Source organism: Sorex araneus, chromosome X, assembly GCF_027595985.1.
Source record: "Sorex araneus isolate mSorAra2 chromosome X, mSorAra2.pri, whole genome shotgun sequence".
NCBI classification, from domain to species: Eukaryota; Metazoa; Chordata; class Mammalia; order Eulipotyphla; family Soricidae; genus Sorex; species Sorex araneus.
In genome coordinates, this window is record NC_073313.1 from 202,736,043 (window position 1) to 202,749,160 (window position 13,118).

Here is a 13,118-nt window from a genome sequence, read left to right on the forward strand (position 1 = left end):
TCAAGAGTAAAAAGTAAGGTACTTGTCTTAGAAGTGGCCCGCCCTGGTCACTTCCCAGTTCCACACAGAGTCTTTGAATAGTACCAGGAGTCAACAATGAGCATAGAATCAAGAGTAAGCCTAGAACACTGCTGGGTGTGATCCAAACTGACCCTTTCTCCCCCAAACAAAAAGACTATTTTTTGAAGAGGTTGGAGTGATAATACATGGCATACGATGTTTACCTTGCATGCATCTGACTCCAGTTTGATCCCTGTCACCACACATGATCCCTCAAGTGACCCCTGAACACAACCAGGAGTAATTCCTGAGCACCACCAGGTATGACCTAAAACAAAACAAAAATAATCTTAAATTCTCTTATGTTGCAGAAATAAAATAATAATACCAAACTTTGACAAAAGTCAAAGATTCACACACACACACACACACACACACACACACACACACATACACAAAACATGACTTGAGGATGCAGTGGTAGTATAGCTGATAGGTACTTGCTTTGCATACAGTTGATTTGGTTCGTCAGGTACTTGCCATTAGTGATCCCTGAGTGTAGAGCAGGGGTAAGCCTTGAGCATAGTTGGTTCACCCCCCATCAAAATGACGGTGTGCTTACAGACAAAAACTTCCAATAAAAATTAGAAAAAAAATTAACACACATTGAAGAAGTTATATATTATTACCAAGTAGTGTTAACACTAGGAATGCAAGGATTTCTTTCTGTTGCTTTAAAATTTTTACTCATATAATGTATCATTTTGTTCATATAGTATACCATGGGCTGAGCCATAGCACAGTGGGTAGGGTGTTTGCCTTGCACGTGGCTGACCCGGGTTCAATTTCTCTGTCTCTCTCAGAAAGCCTGGCAAGCTACCGAGAGTATCCCGTCCGCGTGGCAGAGGCTGGCAAGCTACCTGTAACGTATACGATATGACAAAAATAGTCATATCGTAATAATAACAAGTCATTGTAATAACAAGTCTCACAATGGATACATTACTGGTGCCGACTCGAGCAAATCGATGAGCATTGGGATGACAGTGATACAGTGATATAGTATATCATATTTCATTTATATAATAAACGACATATTTTAATATTAATGTCATTTATGTCCTATTCCTACAATGCATTATATTTTTTATACAGTGTATCATATCATACTAAGTAGAAAATTGCTTACACATGCTCATTTTTATGGATGCTGAAGTCTTGCAATTATTGGTCCTTTATCTAACTCATTACTTATTTAGAAGCAGATTCTTATTAAAGTGTGAATGCTTGTTTTAACACTGCTTTACATGGTACTAATCTTTATAAGTATTAGCAAATAGGTAGTAAAAAGAAAATAGAAGGATAAAAAGCTATTTCTATGAATTATGAGTTATTTACTGAGTCCCTACTGTATTATAAGTATATGTAAAAAAAAAAGTAAGATTTTCTTTGTTTAGAGAGCTTACATTCCAGTATGCAAATATCTAGACAATTAAGGATAGTAAAATATTCCATTACTAATTAGAACCATTTGCATAAAATTAATAATGGAAAAAATTATATATATGTTATATACTTAGATAAAATAGTATTTGGATATACAAGAAAGTACATTATTTACAATAGGCAAATACAATTGATATCACAGGCATAAGTGTGCAAAAATATGCAAAGTGTATTAAGAGGCACAAAAAAGACCAATTAGGTAAATCTGACAAAATCCACTTTGTTAATTAAAAAACTTGATATGATTTCATTAAAAGTACCAAATCATTTTCTTATTTGATAATTTTGCATATTCTGAAACTGTTGTAGGAAAAGCATGGTTAGGTCCAAAGCTTTTAGCCTTGCCTGGAAACCCAGTTTCTTCATCTTATCACAAAAAAAATCAGGAGCAAATAAGATTAATGTAATATAGAAAATGGTTTATTAAAAGCAAGAGTGTGTACCCAATTATCCGAGTGTGTTAATACGCTAGAGTACAGAGTAGCACTGTTTCCACAACAGTTTCTAGGTCATATTGGTATAGAAATAGAATGCATTGTATGACTGAAGCCCAGTCATGAACAACCTTGTGACTGTGTATGTCATGGGATTCAATTTTAAAATAAATAAATTAATAAAAGAATGAATGAATGAGGTGGGATATATATGAAATTTCAAAGATGGGAGATTTTAGGGTGGTAATTTCTTAGAACCTAAAGACCCACTCAGTTTCTAACCATTTTTGGTTCCTTGTGGGAGTTGCTATGGTAATTGTAAGCTGTTGTGACATGGTTGGGTGTGATTTTTATAATATAGTGGCATTATAATAATCATATAATATAACTTGATTTTATCAGTCACTTTGTCATTTCATCTGCTTCAACTGGGTCTAAACCTTACTGCTTTCACTTTTGGTATCCAGCATTTGTAACTCATTAACTTGGTAGAATCATACCAGACTTGTGGGCTTTGATTTTGAGCTTACAAGAAAAATCTGGTCAAAGATGGGAACTGATTAAAGATGGAAAGGGAGGTGATCAATGCTGATATATTAAAGGACAGACTGAAACAGCTGCTGATCCTTGTTTGAGCAAACAGTTGTTTGAGGAGATAACAGAATGTTATGATTGTAAAACTTTTCTGTAACTGCAGAAAGTCATATTTTCCTATGAGGTGCAAACTTAAAATTTCTTCCCCATCTCAGCCAGTTGTATATAATATTACAACACTAGACAAGAAATTCTAATATGCAGAGAGATAAGTAAGGTTTTCTCAGAAACTTTGTAATATTAGCACATGAATAATAGAACCAGAGAAGAATAAATTCTATTTCTTATGAGGAAAAAAGTGAATAATGGAATTGGGCTATTTGGCTAATAATCTACAAATAAAATTAGACTTTATACTGTATTTCAAGGTATATTCCTAATGCACTAACTATTGATTTTTCTTTTTTGCTTTTGCTTTTTGGGTCACACTCAGTGATGCACAGGGGTTACTCCTGGCTCGGCACTCAGGAATTACTCCTGGCGGTGCTCAGGGGACCATATGGGATGCTGGGATTTGAGCCCGGGTTGGCCACGTGCAAGGCAAATGCCCTACCCTCTGTGCCATTGCTCCAGCCCCCCTAATGCACTAACTATTGAATAGAAGAAGAAAAATCATAATTCAAAAACTGATTGTGAGAGGATTTCTTTAATATTTGAAAAGGATTTTTTGCTTATGACCCCAAATTCGGGTACTATAATAAAAAAATCAGTGAAGTCAGATGTTAAACATATTTGTGGAAGAAAAGAATAAACAAGTAAAACACCACAAGCTAATTTTAATATGCAAATTAACCATTGGTAGAAAGTATGCTACATATGTCTATAGCTTTTTGTTGTTGTTGTTGTTATTTTTTGTTTAGGGGCCACTGTGTTGATTTTCAAGGGTTACTACTGGCTCTGTGCTCAGGAGTAACTCTGGCAGTGCTCAGGGGACCATATGGAATGCTGGGAATGGAACCTGGGTTGGCTGCGTGCAAGACAGATGCCCTACCCACTGTACTGTATGTCTAGCCCTTGTCTGTAGCATTCATCATCTTAGTAAGTGAAGATGTTCTGGGATCTGAGAGATAGCTTTACTAACTGGAGGGTCAGGCTTGCGTTATGAGGCCAATTCTGGTTCAATCTCTAGCACCACATATGGTCCACTAGCACTTCCAGGAGTGATTCCTGAGCATAGGACTAGAAGTAAGCCCTTATTATAGCCGGTGTGGTTCAAAAACAAACAAATAATATTCTATGGATACACACACACACACACACACACACACACACACACACACACACACACACGAAAAATATCAAGAAAAGTTGGCTGGCAGATATTAAAGGACTTCTGTAAAAGGAAATACAGTTGTTTATAAAATACATGAAAAGTATTTTATCTATCTCAAAAGTAGATAAAATTATATTGAGGTATCACTGTATCTCTGTATTCCCATTGCTCATCAGTTTGCTCAAGTGGGTGCCAGTAATGTCTTCATTTGTTCCTGTCACGTTCAGGGTCAGGGAATGAGGCCCATTATTGTTACTGTTTTTGGCATATCGAATACACCACGGGTAGCTTGCCAGGCTCTGCCGTGCGAGATTCTGCATCGATCTCTTCCAGGAGCTTTGTTTTATAGTCTCTGGATCTTGGCCATTGATGAGTTTACATGGTTCTAGGGGCAGTTCGTGGGTGTGACTGCCAAGCTAATGGAAAACTGGGGATCTGGGTGGAGGAGGCCCAGTCCCAATCCAAGCAGGCTTGGAGATCTCAGCCACAGATCCCGCATACCTGGGTTCCTCTGCCGGTTCCTTCATGGGTGAGGCTCGTCCGAGCATGTGGAGAGTGGCCTTGAGCATGACTGTGACTGGGTTCTGGAGATTTTTAGCTGCCGGGGCTCTGATTGGGGCAGGGAGAGAAAGTCAACCCGCCTCCCCCTGAGGGGGCCCCAGTGAAGATAGTCTGGTGTGGGGGCAGGAGGTTCTGCCAGTATATTGAGGTACTAATTTAAATGTATCATACTGGAAAAAATACTGAACTGTCTGTTACCATAAGCTGTTGATGAGATTTTTACAAATTAATACTCTCTTTTGTGAGAGTATAAATTTGCAAAATCATTTCAATACCTACCGAAATTACAAATTTATAGGCTCTCTGATCTACCATGTTTATTACTTTCAAGGATTTATCCCTGTGTATATGATGACTCATGGCAGGACTTTTAGTGCAGCATTATTTGTAGTGTATAGTGATGGAGCAGGGTTACCTAAATGTCTATTATTAAGGGAGTAGGTAGGTAAATGGTGGTATATTCTTTACTCATCTAAATAAGGGGACTCTCTTTGTGTTTTATATGGGAATATTCCAAAATATATTATAAACTGAAAGACCAAAACAATTAATGTAGTAATGCAACAATTTCTGTGACTAAAAAGAAATATGAAAACACATTTAAATTTGTTTGTATTTACATAAAGTTATTCTGATAAAAATCTGGTTAATAACTCTGGTTATTTAATAAAATGGGAAGATTAGGCATTTATAGGATAGAAACAAAATAAGAGGATGAAATAATAATTTTTAATTTGTGAACTTATGAATGCTTTATTTAGCCAATCAAATTTTAAAATAAATTGAAATTAAAGATTTGTTCCTCCATAAAAAATGGCATATTCAAGATATAATTTAGGCTGTGAATTTTCTCCTTAAAAAGTGTTTTTGTTTATTTGTGCTTTGGGCTACAATATGGCTGTGTGACCTGGCTGGCTCGTGGGACCATATATGGTGCTAGGGATTGAACCTTTGTTGGCTGCATGCAAGGCAAGAGCCCTACCTGCTTTACTATCTCTTTGGTCCTCTCTCTTTCTTAATTTTTAATTTAGAAAGACTGAAGAAATCTATTCATTACAATATATTGTAACTTTACTGCTAAAAATCCATTTCTGACTATATACTTCATTGAAAGGGCAGAGCAATAGCACAGTAGGTAGAGGGTTTACCTTTTATGCGGCCGACCCAAGTTTGGTTCCTCTGCCCCTCTCAGAGAGCCCGGCAAGCTACCAAGAGTATCTCACCCACATGCCAGAGCCTGGCAAGTTTTCCGTGGTGTATTCGATGCCAAATACAGTAACAAGTCTCACAATGGAAACATTACTGGTGCCCACTCAAGCAAATCGATGAACAACGAGATGACAGTGCTACAGTGCTACTTCATTGAAAGTTGGCAATATCTTCTACAGATACAAGATCAGCGCTCTTTTGTATCTTCAGTCATAATACAGATCATTTATTCCATTTCTTGTGTGTCTAACATCTTGAGTTGTTTGAGGTGCTTGAGGAAAGTGTCATTCCACTGTTATACCTTGAAAGCTCATAAGCCTGCCTTCACCTCTGAACCCTTCACCCCCGCCACATAGACACCTCAGTTTTGGTTATTAAAGATGGGTGATGGAAAATAACAGCTCTATGTAGTTTTTTTTTTTAATTTTTATTAAATCACCATGTGGAAAGTTACAAAGTTCTCAGGTTTATATGTCAGTTATACAATATTCAAACACCCATCCCTTCACCAGTGCCCATATTCCACCACCAGAAACCCCAGTATACCCCCCGCCCCCACCCCCTACCCCCTACTGTATAACTAATGAATTTCACTTCATTTTTTCTTTACCCTGATTACATTCCATAATTCAACAGAAAACTCACTATAGTTGTTGGAGTTTCCAACCAAGAGAGACAGACCTACTACATTTGATAATTAGTTTTTCATTGCTGGAAATGAAGAGATATGTGGCCCCACTGCTACAAGTACATAACTCTCTCTCTCTCTTTTTTTTTTCCTTTTTCCTTTTCCCTTCTTTTTTTTCTTTTTCCCCCTCATCCCCCTTCCTGCGCCTCATAGTATGGTGTATGTCACGCCGCGTCGGCCAGCGTGGGGCTTTTGCTTAGTTCACAGTCCAGAGGTGGCTGCTACATTAAAAACCTTCAATATTTCAACAAAAACTTACTGTTATTATTTGGAGTTCCCCCCCAAGTCAGACCTATTCAAATGGAACCATTTCACATTGCTGACCATTATAAATGTTAAGTCGGTTTTGGATTTCTGTATAAAGTCCAGGGAAAATTCTGCCAGAAATTACATAGCCCAGCTCACAGTCCCAGTGCATTGCTGTAAGAAGTCTCTGAATTCAAAGTCTTTAGGCGCAGAGTGTCCGATTCGCGCTCAGCGGCTCCGGATTTGTCTGGGCCGAGGGCGTGCCGGTTACGCCCCCTTCCCATGAGTTCCTGGGAGCCCCAAAAGTAAAAACCGAATACCTGTGGGTTTGGAGTCACAGAAGATGGCGCCTGCCACATGGGTGCCGCCAGCCCGCCACTTTCCGTGCAGGAAGACAGGGTGGGGAGGAAAAAAATCCACCCCCGGCAGCACAGAGTTGTAGCCCAGTTTGGTGTCCCAGTGCATTGCTATCGGATGCTGCGCTGGATGCCCGAATGTGTTACATCTTTGGAGTCAAAGTCTTTAAGCGCCGCAGAGGGTCCGATTCGCGCTCCAGCTCTATGTAGTTTTGTTTGGTTCTTAGTATCACATTACTATTGCAGGAAAAATTAAATAAAGGAATAGAACCAACTCAGCTTAGCTTATGTCAGGTCATTTTCATGCAGTGTTATCAGGATACTTTCTAAAGAGTACCTACTCATTGAAGGGAGGGAGGGGTAGAAAAATAATGACTTAGAAAAATAATAAATTTTTGGATGGCTTTTACATACTTTTGAATTATTTCATCTTTGCCTGATTCCACTTAGGTGTATAAATAAACCCTCCCCACCTCCATTTTCACTCACTATGAGGAAATTGAAGTTTAAAGGTCAGTGGAACTTAAAATTTTACCTGTTTGTTGACAGAATAGCATCAGATGGCAAGTATAGATAGAGTCTATCTATGTCCAGTTTACATCTTGAAATCAGTTTACATCTTGAAATAACACATAGTCTTTGTAAAATGTCTGATGGGGATATGGTTAATAGGAATAACCAGAAAAAAGGAAGAGAAGAGGAACATGTGAAGAACAAGGAGAAGGGAAAAGGAAGAGAAAAAGTATGCAGTGGAATTAGTGCTGTATTATTCTGTATGATTTTTCTGTCCCACTTTACCTTGATATGTGATAGTTGAGCATAGCAGTTTTCTCTCAAACAGATGAAATATTTGAATGAGATCTTTGAAAATTCACCTTTACGCAGCCACTTTCCTTTAAAAGACTGTTAGAGTTGACTCTGCCAGTTAGCTTTTTCTTCAGATCTTTGTTCCTAGTAAGAATGTAAGTTTAGAGCAAGATCCATGTTTTTCTTTTTCTAAATTATTCTTTATTTATTAAATCACCATGAGATACACAGTTACAAAGTTGCTCATGACTGAGTTTGAGTGATAAAATGTTCAACACCCATTCCTTCACTAGTGTCCATTTCCTGCCACCAATGTCCCCAGTTGCTCTCCCGCCCTCCCCATGATCCATATTTTTAAATGTTGTTTCATAATGAATGAATTTTGTTGTCCTAAATGGTTGACATAAAATCATGTTACCCCCTGCAAAGTCAAGGGTCTCTAGTGGGAAAAATAGACATTTCATGATAGATAGGAAAAAATAGGAAAAAATTCTTGAAATATAGACAAGGTCAGATCTATTTCTGGTGAAGATGAACATGATTCTCCTGTTGTGTTGTTTTGCAGCATCCTGATGAGAAGAGATTGGAAGGCCTATCCAAGCAGCTGGACTGGGATGTTCGCAGTATTCAACACTGGTTTCGACAGAGACGCAACCAGGAGAAGCCCAGCACCCTGAACAGATTCTGCGAGAGCATGTAAGTTAATGTTTTTGCTTTCATCTTGAAGGGAAAACCTGCTTAAGCACTCATATTATCCTTCAGTTAAAAATAACAGCTCTGTGTAGGCCCCAGTAGCCCTCAAAAAGTATGCCACCTGGTTGAAAAAAAATAGTTGAGAAAAAACTGGGGAAGGAGTAGTTCTTAAGAATTTGTGATTTCCACTTTGGATGCAGTCATTAAAATTTGTCTCCTAAACGGGATTTGACAAAATTGTCCTATAAGGACCTATAGTGTTATTTTCAATCAGCTACTTTTGAAATATAGTACTAAAAATCATTGGTTTTATAGTTTGAATTTTAATAGATGGAATTTAATCAAGATGTTCTTTCCACTGCTACAAGCTGAGTTACTAGGGTATATTATCAGAGGGTCAGGATGATGTTATACCTTGCTAGGGATTTAAGAAATGATTCTATTATTTTCTGGGTGAATGTGTTTAATGAAGTGTAGCTAGAAGGTGGGTGATGAACTGAGAGTTCTCATTTCTGAAACGTAGACTTTATGAAGTGTAAATTATTTCAGCAAAGCTGTTAAAAATAATAAAAGACCCACAGAGAACTCTTCTAGAACAGTGCCATTTTGAAGCATTGACACTTAGTGCACTTCTGTGAAGGGAAGTTAGAAATCTGAGGCATTGAGCAGATGCCCCACATTGAGCATATCCTCTACATACTTTTGTCTGTTCGGTCTCTAATTCTTTGGAAGAAGACTGTGTCTTTATCTTGCAGCTCTTTCCTTCAGGAGCTTTTCCCTGATGCCAGGTCTTTTCAGTGCTAGTGCTATCAATGTGGGACTCTTCCTTAATGGGCTCTTCCTATTTGGGGTTAGAAATGAATTTTCAGTTTTAACTTTCAGTTAGGCTAAAAATTTTATCTTAGCAACTGCAGTCTAAAGCTTAGAGGTAAAGCTAAGGTTATGGGAAAAATTGGGGAGGTTGAATAACATCCTAGAGTCCTAGAGATGGCTGAATTTGGGAAGCATCATAGCCTAGAAAAAGAACTCAGTAAATGCAATCTGCAATGCTCTCCCTATAACCAAGCTTAGTGGCATTTATGTAAGAAGGATTTATGCATAACTCCTAAACAGAAGCTGGAATTGCTTCCTAGCCCTGCCACATATATGCAAAGGGCCTGGGCCATTGTTGCTCAGATTTGAGCAGGGCTGAAGTTGAGTTTTACCACATGACCACATACTAAAATTTATGACCATCTTGCTCTTTTCTAGTTACCTATTTTGGTGATGAAGTGCTAGCACACATTGACTAACAAGGCTCATATACTGCAGTTTATCTGTCTTTTTGAATTCAGCATAGCAGCCATCTGGGCAGTTACAAGCAGGTGAAATTACTCCTAAAGGATTGCTAGAGATATGGCAGCATGGCAGCATAGTGACGGTCATCTGTGGGGGACATAAACTGATTATAATCTCTCCCATAAAGAATCTTATTATAATAATCTGAAGCCATAATCTATGATTATGTTTGCATCAGTGTTACCAAAACTATAAGCATTTGTCTAGTGAGTGACTGGTTTGGTTAGTCAATAAGTAAAGATAAAAGAAAGAGGTGTCCTGTGGGTTAATCACTCAGGGGGTTACTGGGACTAACATTATGTCAATGTCAGAGGCCTTTTTTGCAGAAAACTGTTTAGATAAACTCTATACTTTCTTTCCTGCCTTTTAGGCTGGGTTTCATGAATTTCCTTCGTTCTGCTTTTTTCTTGTGGTCTTTCCTGAGTCATTACTCCAGATTCAGTCTTTAACCTCTTATTTTCCTCCTACTGTCTATCATCTGTGTAGAAGTTCTTTTCTCTTTCTTCCAAAGCCCTGTGCCCAGTGCAGATATTTCTGCTGGGATATTGTTCTCCTATTTTTAGCTAGCAATTTTGATTTGCTCCCTCTCCTGGTTTACCCTTTAATCTCATTTTCTGTCTGCCTCCTTTCTGTAACAGGATGGATACTCAAACCAGGCAATCATCGGGTTCCATTATTTCTTTGTAAAGCCACTTCTATGTTCCACATCCTTGTTGCTCTCTTAGGTCTCCTGATAACTTATCTCATATTCATAGATTCTTTATTTGTTACAAAAATATGCAGTCCTGAAATACTGCTCGTTCTATGTTCTGCTGCTTTAAAACCTTGGTGATTTTTCTAGAATTACAGGATAAATAGACCTTTTTGCCTGGATTGTTAGTCTGATCTTTATATCTCCCATCCAGTGATATCTTATATCCAGAGGCCTGTTTTTCTTTAGTGTCTGTAGTTTTCTTATGCATGTCTGTAAATAATAGCAAGTTAACACCAGTACACTGTTTTGTTATCTATTAATTATTATGAACTTGTCTATGTGCTTTCACACTAATTATATAATATTTGCTCCTTTGAGCATGCAAGAACTGCCTCATGTTTTTGTTGCATTCTTTTCAGTATTTACTATAGTATACAAACTCTTCTAAATAAGTGTGGGCTAAATGTCTATATGTTGATATGGCTTTGTTTTGAAAAGATTTGCTGATCTGAGTTGGAATCCAGTCCTCCAAAATGAAGAGTGCCTAAAATTTACTGATTGAACCTCACATTTTTCTGGAAATGACTAAATTACAAAAACTCTTAAGGAAATTTTAGAGGCAGAAATTCAGAGGGAAAAAATGGTATTGCGAAGGGTAACATTTAGATAACATCATAAGGAATAAGGCAGAATTATATTATTTTGTGCATATGCTTATGCCAAAATTATTTTAAAATATAGGGTCATGAGGGTTGTTCTCAACCAGGGACATACTTAACAATCACTTGAAAAACTTTTCAAAATACACATGCCCAAGCTCTGCCCCAGCTGAGGCTAGATGTAAATAGTTTAGAACAGTATTTTTCAACCTTTTATACCTGTTTGCATATTTGCCCATGGTAGTTAAAACCAAGGTGATGAATCAATGGTTTTTAACTTTTATCACAATGAATTAATACTGACCTGTGGACTGGTGATTGAAGACCACTGGCTTAGAGAAAATTTCCTTAGGATACACATCCCTAGTTCATCGATTTGCTGGAGTGGGCACCAGTAACGTCTCTATTGTGAGACTTGTTGTTACTGTTATTTTGGCATATCAAATATGCCACGGGTAGCTTGCCATGCTCTGTCGTGTGGATGGGATACTCTCGGCAGCTTGCCAGGTTCTCTGAGAGGGATGGAGGAATTGCGCCCGGGTCAGAGGCATGCAAGGCAAACGCCCTATCCATTATGCTATCGCTCCAGTCCACATCTCTAGTTAAGAAGTGTTAATGTTTGAAAAGAGATAATGAGTCGAACTAGCAAGATACCAAAAATGTGTCTTTTGGAGTTAATGCACAAGTGTAAAGATTCTATAGTTTTTCGGTTACATACATTACTATTTTAGGAATTATAGAATTCCTTCAAGGGAATTGTGTTTCATCTTTCTGAATAGCATCAGTGTACATGCCAACCAGTACTGGTACCATCTGCTAACATGTCTGAGTTTTGGCACTTCCATTTAATGCAGATGGACTGGATATAAGACATTAGTCAGCAAGTAATGTGCTGAAACTTTTATGTGATTTTTTTTCTCTGTACTCGATATTATTAATTGCTATGAGAGTTTTGGCGCATATTTCTTCCAGAAGCATTTAAATCCTTATTGGCAACTGAAAATAAGATTTTCAAGGAGAAGTAAAGATTTTATAAGAATGAGATATCATGTGAGACTTTTAGAAGAAACTAGTTCTAAATGAGAGCCAGCACTGGTGAGAGTCATGTCTCTAGGCTGCTGTCTCTTTGCCTTTGTCCTTCAGCAATTATATCAGGAGAGTGTAAAATAATATTATGTCTGCTGTTAAATTATCTGGAAGGTAAAACAAGAAGGAGAAGAAACAAGATGCCATAAAAGTGACTTCTTTCCCATCTGTACCCTACTTGTGCTCCTCATTTTTAATATTTTGTGCTATGTTTAATAGCACACACCTGGGAGTAAATATTATATATGATTTTATTTTAGTAGTCTCCTATTGACTGGAAAGGTGAATCTTCCCTATAGGAAGCTGAAACTATAAGGAATAGTCACATTTCACACATTCGGTGCTGACTTACTTGGAACCTGTGCAGTAAAATGGGGATAAGGATTCTTTTTTCCTTAGGGTTTCCATTTTAGAGTTGATGCTGATTAAAATTGGCCCCAAATGCTGCCATATTTAGGTTCTTTCTTAAAGTAGCAGGAGACAGAGTAAAATTCAGGAAATTCAAACCTTTTAAAATTGTTGCTTCTAATTTTGCAAAGAAGTTCAATAATCTTGATAATTTATTCCATTAAATTAAGTATAACTCAGCAATGAAATATGATTAGATTATTCTAGTGCCCCATGGCAGTTATTTGATAACTCTGTTTTTTAATAGGTCTTTTTACTTGGATAGACAGTAATGTCATGTAACCTCAGCAGGAAAATAGAGCCTTGGGGCTGGAGCGATAGCACAGCGGGTAGGGCGTTTGCCTTGTATGCGGCCGACCCGGGTTCGATTCCCAGCATCCCATATGGTCCCCTGAGCACCGACAGGGGTAATTCCTGAGTGCAGAGCCAGGATTAACCCCTGTGCATTGCCAGGTGTGACCCAAAAAGCAAAAAAAAAAAAAAAAAAGAAAAAAGAAAATAGAGCCTAGTAATAGAGGGCGAAGAGAACATGTTTGTATAGCATGTGACAAGTTGAACCTGTTTTC

General features: G+C 37.8%; 1 protein-coding gene across 1 annotated transcript in view; it reads left to right on the forward strand.

Annotated features, from left to right (window-relative positions):
* Positions 1–13,118, forward strand: part of CERS6 (ceramide synthase 6) — a 332,575-nt gene that overhangs the window by 105,381 nt on the left and 214,076 nt on the right. Inside the window, exon 3 of the mRNA XM_004601129.2 lies at positions 8,240–8,370. Within this exon, the coding sequence (XP_004601186.1) occupies positions 8,240–8,370 (131 nt within the window). The remainder of the gene's footprint in view (positions 1–8,239; positions 8,371–13,118) is intronic.